Genomic DNA, 7,531 nt, shown 5'->3' with positions numbered 1-7,531 from the left:
CACGGCCTCTCTTGTTGCGTAGCACAGGCTCCAGATGTGCAGGCTCAGCGGCCATGGCTCACGGGCCTAGTTGCTCCGCGGCATGTGGGATCTTCCCAGACCAGGGCTCAAACCCGTGTCCCCTGCATTAGCAGGCAGATTCTCAACCACTGCGCCACCAGGGAAGCCCCCTGGCTCTATCTTGAACCTCAAAACCATCTTCCCAGACTGAACTGCCTCAAGCCTGTCTCTTACCTTGGAGATCAGAACTCCTGGGGTTCACAGTCTGGCCTCTTCCCCCCTCCATCCCACAGCTGAGCCCTGCTTCTCACTTGAAGTCCTTTCCACCTGTGGACTGGTAGAACAAGAACAAAGCACAGAAGCCAAAATAAATGAGGTGCCAAGAATTTGGTTTATTGGCTCATCCAGTGTGAAAGGTCCATTGGGCACCCTCTTTCCATGGATTTGGGAGCCTCCTGGCTCCTAATATCTTTTTCTTCTTCATACATTCCTCCTAGCCCTGACTGAAGCCACGGCAGAAGCTGGGGCAAAGTGGGGGGCAAAGGCTGGGCTCTGACGGGGGTCTGCTTACATGGGGCCTAGTCTGCTTGGCATAAGACGAGGACCCTAGGGGGAAGGAAGATGGGCCCCCAGGTGAGGAGGAAAGGAACCAGCTCAGCAAGGTCCTCTACTGAGGGCTCTGAGGGGTGGAGCCCAGCCTAAGGGCAGGGCAGGAATGGGAGGAGGCAAAGGCGAGAGGATCAAGGGCAGAGGAGGAGGTGAGAGGCCCCTTGGAGCCCTACTCTCTCATGGGCTGGGGTCCTCTGAGGCTCAGAGAGTAGGAGGGAGGGCTGAGGGTGGGGGGAGGTTACCACTAGAGGGAAAGTCCTTTACTCAAAACCCCCCAGGCTCTAGACCCAGAAAGATGCACACACACATACACTCTCACACACACACCCCTGGAGCCCCAGCTCTTTTCAGTGGGCACATGTAGCACACAGCCCTACGCAAGGCCCTCAGCTGCAGCTCTGGCCTGGCCCTCCTGGTCATTTAAGTGCACACTAAGCCCATGGCCTCCATTCACAGCTTCAGGCCCAGAGCCCCTGCCCAGGTTCTCCGAGGCCTTCCCCACTCCCTCCCTCTCTCACAGGGCCTTCAGGCCTGTCTCTGGTCATTCTGGGCTGTGACTGGCCCCCTGACCCTGACCCAGGGAGAGCAGTGGGACCATATTAGGACTTCAGACAAGGGGATGGTCTTCAGCAAGGCACTGGGTGGGCGGGGCAGGGCTGGAGCGGGGAGAAGAGCGTTCAGGCTCTGAGGAGCCCACACCTCCTCGAGTGGCTCAGTCCTCAGCTCCTGGTCCAGCCTCTACCCTCAGCCCCCACAGCAGGGCCTCCCTCCTCTTTTCCAAGCCCTTCCGGGGGAGGGGCCACTGGGCAGGCACCAGAGCCAGCCATCTGAGAGGCCCTAGGGCCTGCGAATGAGGGCTGCTGGCACAGTGTGGAGCTGGGGCTCTGCAGCCTGGGGCGGGGTGTGTGTGCTGGGGCCTCAAGCGGAGTCACCCCCCGCAGAGATCTTCTTCTTGGGCCGGGTCTTCAGCGTCTTGGAAGCCAGTGGCTGTGGGAAGGAGACAGGAAGACAGAGGGCTCAGCCTGGAGTTGCAACCCTTTGCCATTTCCCCAAGCTCTGGCCCAGCTCTCACCTCAGCTTTGGGCACTTTTTTGATGGATTTGGCCCTCTTAGGGGCCTTGTCTCCTGTGTCATCCTCAGAGATCTCTGTCCGGGCATCTGCCTGGTTCGTGCCTGACCTTAAACTCACGGCAGGGTCATCTCCTGGTTCGGGGAGGAAAGGAGAACAGCGGTCTGGCCTTTCTCCCACCTGGCCTCCTTTCCCCTGTGCCCCACGCCCAGCCCTGGGCCTGGCCTGTACCTAAGTCCTCAATGGTGTCCAGGAGGCTGCCAGGGCTGGGTCTGAGGCGGCCGTCGGGCCCCTGCAGGGGCAGCGCATCCTCGTCCCGGATCAGGGTCAGGTCCTGCATGCTGAAGCTTCGGAGCTTCTCTGACAGCACCCCCTGGCCCTAGGGTCACCACCACGCACCGGGAGAACCGGAGGAAGGGGCGGGGTGGAGATAGAGGTCACCGTGGGGCACTGGGCAGCCACTGGGCTCAGTGCTCTCCCCGCAGTGTCCTCACCCCGTCCTATGGCAGCACTGACAGGCTGGGGCCATGCCTTCCCTTTGGACAGATGAGGAAACTGGCCCGTTGAGTGGAAGTTCCTTAGCTGGAGGGTGTTAGAGGCAGGACTGGAACCCTAAGCTGCACAAGACCCCAAACCTTCACAGACCTGAGGACCTGGTGGATGCAAAGGGGCTTGGCCAGGGGGATGAGATGAGCAAAGTGGGGCCCTGGGAGCTGGGTCTGCCCCCATCTCACCTTGGCAGCAGCCGTGACTGCGGCATTAGCGGCCAGGTTCAGACCCCTCTTGCCCACCCTCATCATGGTCTCATAGCTCTTGTCTCGGGCCTGTGTGATGTACTCGTCGATCTCCTGAGGGGTCAGAGGGGAAGCAGGAAGAGGTGAGGGGTGGGCCCTGCTGGCCAGGCCCTGCCCTGCCCTTGTTCACACCTGGACAAAGGCACTGCTTGCCCCAGGAGGCCAGGGCCCTGCCCGATCACCCATAGGGAGAGCCACGAATGCACGTGGTTACAGGCACTGGGCTGCCTTGACCTGGGGCACGTGGGAAGAGAGCTTCCCTCATCTCAACAGACCTTCTCCTTGTTGGACAGTGTTGGGTGCACGAACTTGCGGTAGAGCACGCTGGAGCCTTTGGTATAAGGGGACAGCAGCCATATCACAAAGGCAATCTTGAGCTCAAAGTAGAATGGAAACCTGTTGGGTGGAAAGAGGCAAGCGGCGGAGCCTGGGGCAGGGAGTTAGGAGGTGCGCTGACCCTCTGCATGGCCCTGGCTGGTCCCCCATCCCTTAGTGCACTGAGGTCCCCATGTGGCTCAGGAGACTGGTCAAGGGGAGGCTCAACTGAGATTCCAAGTGGGAAGGTGAGAGGTGATCCCACAGGAATTTCCCACAGTGGTGGCTCTCCTCACCCTCTTCTGACAGAAGACTACCCACTCCTCTGTCCTGGGGTCAACACCATGGCGAGATCCCTAAACTTCTAGGTGCACTCTTGGGTCCTCACCCCATTCTCTTCCTGCCCTTCCTCCCATGAAGAAGCCGGGCCTCTCCAGCTGTGCTCTGGATCCACCCCTTGATGTCATGGCATGGCCCCTGCTTTTAAGGATCGTTCTCCATTCCCCAAGGCTCTTTCCCAGGCCACACACTCCTTCAGGTCTCCTCCATCCTCATCAAAGCTCCCTCCTTTGCTTGTGTCAAGAGGCACCTACACTCACTGTTCTCAATTTTTAACCCATTACTCTTTCCTAATTTGACCTCATTCAACTTCCTCGCTCCGCGGCACGTGGGATCTTCCCAGACCGGGGCACGAACCCGTGTCCCCTGCATCGGCAGGCGGACTCTCAACCACTGTGCCACCAGGGAAGCCCATGAAACTGTTTTTCTCAAAGGCCATAGGCCCTTGAAATCTACAAATGCAAGGATGTTTTATCCTCTACCTCTCTGTAAAACTCTTTTCTTTTGACTTCCAGTGTACCGTGCTATATTAGTCCTCTCTTCCAAGAGGCATTTGCTCATTCAGTAAACATTTTTGAGCGCCTGCTGTGAATATACAGATGATTAGGGCATTCCGTGTCCTCAAAGGACATATACATAGTCTAGTAGTGCCTAGAAAAAGCCTTTGAAATACAAGCATCCAATGTTTATAAGATTGACTCATACGCCTATTTTACAAATAGGGAAACTGACGCCTAGGAAACTGTGACCTGCCAAGGTCACGGCAAGTCCGGCAGAAGCAGGTTTCCTGAATTCTGTTGTGGTGATTTGGCTACCACCAGAAAGAAATGTGAGGGTTATGGCTGTTCTTATTCTGCTGATCAAGCCAAGTCTGGATGGGGATTGGGGGGAGGGGACACCCAGGACCCCATGGAACTGTTGGGGAATTCCACCCTGGTTCTCAGTCTTCTGTTTGACTGGCTGTGTAGAAAAAGTCAGAGGCTCTGGCCCCTGAGATGCGGGGAGGGGATGCTAGATCTCACCAGGAGAGCACAATATCTGTGAGTGTCTCGGCAGTGGTGAAGAAGGCAAAGACGATCCAGTACATCATCCATTTCACCTGAAGGTACAGAGGATGGTGTTGGCTGGGGCCTTGGGGGAACACCCAGGACCCCACCTTTGCCTGCCAACCATGCTGGAGGTGCTGTGGGGGATGCTCAGGACCTCAACTTTGCCTGCGTATCACACCAGGCCTGGAGGAAAGGAACACACAGGAACCTCCCCTGAACCAGGTCTCATTAGTGCTGACAGCATTAGTACAAAGTCACCCCCACCTGTCATGTGACCCAGTGTCCTCCCTGATCTCTGCCATGTGGGTTGGGTGGGAGATAAAGGGTCATACACTCACATATTCCTTCACGTTTTTTGTCTTCACGGCCTTGTAGGAAGAATAGGCTGGGTACAGGGTGCCAAAGATGAGCCTAGGGAGGCAGGCATGGTTACTGGGCCCCTCGGCCAAGAGAAGTAGCCTCTCCCTCCCAGCTCTGCATCAGTCCCTGGGTAGGTAAGGGGAGAATAGACAGAACTCCAGAGTGCCACATCAGCTGGACTGATGAACTCAGGTCAGGGGTTTAGGTCAAAGCAGGCAAGCCTGAGGTGATATACAAGCATGGAAGCCCCAGCCAGCTAGGGTGATGCCTCATAACACCCACCACCCCCCTTTTTTTTTGGCTGTGCCGCACAGCGTGTGGGATCTTAGTTCCCCGACCAGAGATCAAACCTGGGCCCTCGGCAGTGAGGGCACCGAGCCCTAACCACTGGACGCCAGGGAATTCCCCTGTAACCCTTTATTGTTCAGTTTTTCTCCAGCCCCTGAGGCACAGAAAGACCCAGAGGCCAGAGGGTCTGATGTGGCCTCTTCAGCCCCGATCCTTGTTTGTGCATAAGCATATCAGGGGTGGGGGTCTGGTCACTGCCACAGAGTTGTCTTCCTTCTTGACACCACTCCCATTCATACCCATCTGCCCTTACCCTCTACCTCCCTGTCGCAGAGCCAAGCTGGCTAGGGCCACCTAACAGGGTACTCTACCTGGCAGTCAGAGGTACCACTGTAGCCCTGGGGGCCTGGGGAGCAGAGGGCACAGGGGCAGGAGGCCCTGAGAGGGGCAGAGAGGTTTATTCCCCCATGTAAACACTTTTGGGAATAGGCTCAGGGTAGTGTGCTGGGCTGGAGGTCCTGGCTAGAGTGGAGTCCGGTGCTGATCCCATCAGAGATCACATACAGGACACAGGTGAGGTAAGGAGAGGACCGATGCAGCTCAGGGAGCTCATTCACACAAGAGAGAAGCAGACACTCAGAAGGTTACAGGGAGGTCTGAGGCCCCTGGATTCCCTCTGGGGTGGGATGGAGGAGAGGCAGGAGGGAGACTCTGGTGGGTCTAGAGAAAGCCAGAACACAAGCACATGACAGCAGGGAGGGCATTCTGGGGTGTCAGTCCCCCAAAGTAGAGGCTTAGGGTCAGGGACCTGAGCTGGGGCAGGGGTTGGCTGAGGCCCATGTGGAGCCCCTGCCAGGCCCAGCCCCTTGACAATGTGTGGTACTGCCTGTTCCCCCATGGACTTGCCTCACTGAGGCAGGACACTTCTGAGAAATAGCCTTTGGAGACGGGGTGGGGGGTGGAAACCTCAAGGACAAAGTCTCTGGTTGTGGGAGAGGGTACCCTCCTGCAGCCTGGGGGAGGTGGGAGGGATGTAGCTGGCAGCCTGAAATGAAGGCCACCTAACACCCTCCCCTCCACGGCTTTCACAATCCCAGGCTGGCTACACATCCTCTCCCAGTTACCTCCCACACTTTGTCCTCCAAGCATCTCTGCTTCCCATATCCCGTCCTCCCTGGGGGGTCTTCAGAGCATGTGCCCTCACCCCCCAGTCTACTGTCAGTCAGTGGAAGAGGCAGGAGAAACCCGGCCCTTTGGGGAGGCCAAGGCTGCCACGGCCCTAAGCTATGGAATGAGGAGGCCCTGCCTTGCTCCCGGGGCTCTTCCATTAGCCCTCTCCCCAAGGGAGATGAGGGCCCAGGTTTGAGGAGCTCCTCCAGTCAGATCTGCGACGTGGGGGAGGGGACAAGCCGCCTCCCCTGATAAATGAAGCCGTGCTGCCCAGCCCCTGGGGTGAGGGAGGGCGAAGAAACAGGGAAATTAAAAATAAAAGGGGTGGGAAGCCAGGCCTGCCATGCTCCTCTAACAGTTCCCCGTCCTCCAGGTCCCACACCTCCACGTCTCTGAGGACCCCAAATAGGGAAGATGTGCCTTTAGGTGACTCTGCTGTATGAAGCCACGGAGTGGTCCATCCCGGGCTTCAATACCCCTCACCTCCCATCCCTAGCCCCCATCCCCCTCCCAGCCGGCCGCGCCCCGCCGCCGCCGCCGCACTCACACCACCAGGCGAGAGATGATCCAGGACACCATGGCGGGGCCGGGCGGGGCGCAGGGCGGGAACCCGGCCCGGGCCGAGGATGCAGCTGCTGGAGGCCGAGAGGCGGCAGCGGCAGCAGGAGCCGCACTAGCAGCAGCACCCGCAGCAGCAGCCGCCGCGGGGGCCGCGGAGCGCCGAGCTGCCGCCGTTAAAGGGGAGGTCCTTGCCGCAGCGGCGGGCCATGGGCGGTGGCGGCTCTTAAAGGGGAGGCCACGGCGGCGGCGGCGGCGGCGCGCCCCCTGCACCTGCTGTCGCCGGGCATGCGCCTTTGACCTGCCTTCTTCTAATCGCTTGTTCACCTTTCTTGGGTTCCAAGTCCTGGGTTGAGGTCCTCAGAGCCCTTCGTGGTTCCATCCGACATCCCAGCCCTCCTCCTGCCCTGCCCACAACAGTCTGAAAGAACATCCCACGAGGAATAATAGCTATGACTTATTGAGTGCTTACTGTGTGCCAGGCCCTGTGCTAAGAGCTTCACATGCATTATTTCAGTGACCATCCTATAAGGCAGAGGTTATAGTTATTCTCATTTTGAAGATAAGAAAATGGGAAGCCTTAGGGAGGTTCAATAACTTGCCAAGGGTGACAGAACCACAAAGTCATGCTGCTAAGATAGGAACTCAGGAAGTCTACTACATGGGCTACTTCTCCCAACTGCTGACTATCAAACCCTCCTCCCCCATCACAGGCCGTCAAGACACCCACCCAGGAAGTCCTGAAGTCAAAGGTAGAGGGGCATCTGTCCACCCCACCATCACCAATCACTCCAGTTGGAAAAGGACCTAACCCTGTTCCCAATCTGATCTGCTTTTTCAGTTTTGTAAGGGAACTGAGCCCTGTGCTCTCAAGGTGGATACCCTGGGGCAGGGGAGTGCCTCTTGGTAAACAGAGGCTGGTAGAGAGGCCTGGGGTCCAGGTAGGAGATGAATCCAGGGGCTCCAATTCCATCCCCATC

At 58.0% G+C, this 7,531-nt stretch overlaps 1 protein-coding gene across 6 annotated transcripts; it reads right to left on the bottom strand.

The window, feature by feature from the left end:
- Nucleotides 1-372: 372 nt before the first annotated feature.
- REEP2 (receptor accessory protein 2) lies at nt 373-6,777 on the bottom strand. Of its 6 annotated transcripts, none has more exons than XM_067031726.1 (9): nt 6,541-6,752; nt 5,388-5,543; nt 4,514-4,586; nt 4,149-4,225; nt 2,748-2,868; nt 2,413-2,526; nt 1,910-2,051; nt 1,682-1,812; nt 373-1,596 (listed from the first exon to the last, which is right to left on the bottom strand). In XM_067031726.1, the coding sequence occupies exons 4-9, from the start codon at nt 4,214-4,216 to the stop codon at nt 1,528-1,530; spliced, it is 645 nt and encodes a 214-aa protein (XP_066887827.1). In that variant the 5' UTR covers nt 4,217-4,225; nt 4,514-4,586; nt 5,388-5,543; nt 6,541-6,752; the 3' UTR covers nt 373-1,527. The 6 variants fall into 6 exon arrangements, with proteins under 6 accessions (XP_066887827.1, XP_066887825.1, XP_058917305.1 ...); XM_067031724.1 differs by having other exon boundaries at nt 1,910-2,057; nt 6,541-6,720; XM_059061322.2 differs by lacking the exon at nt 5,388-5,543 and having other exon boundaries at nt 6,541-6,777.
- Nucleotides 6,778-7,531: the final 754 nt, after the last annotated feature.

Source organism: Kogia breviceps, chromosome 4, assembly GCF_026419965.1.
Source record: "Kogia breviceps isolate mKogBre1 chromosome 4, mKogBre1 haplotype 1, whole genome shotgun sequence".
In the NCBI taxonomy this organism is placed as follows: Eukaryota; Metazoa; Chordata; class Mammalia; order Artiodactyla; family Physeteridae; genus Kogia; species Kogia breviceps.
Note: the sequence above shows the minus strand (reverse complement) of the source record. Positions and strands in the feature narration are given on the sequence as shown.

Bases quoted from the DNA above. Each gene is read 5' to 3' on its own strand.
- REEP2 (XM_059061321.2), bottom strand. From the start codon at position 6,572: ATGGTGTCCTGGATCATCTCTCGCCTGGTGGT. The intron at 2,869-4,148 runs GTGAGATCTAGC...TCCACCCAACAG, and splicing joins ACAGATATTGTGCTCTCCTG to GTTTCCATTCTACTTTGAGC. The intron at 1,813-1,909 runs GTACAGGCCAGG...TCCCCGAACCAG, and splicing joins GGACACCATTGAGGACTTAG to GAGATGACCCTGCCGTGAGT.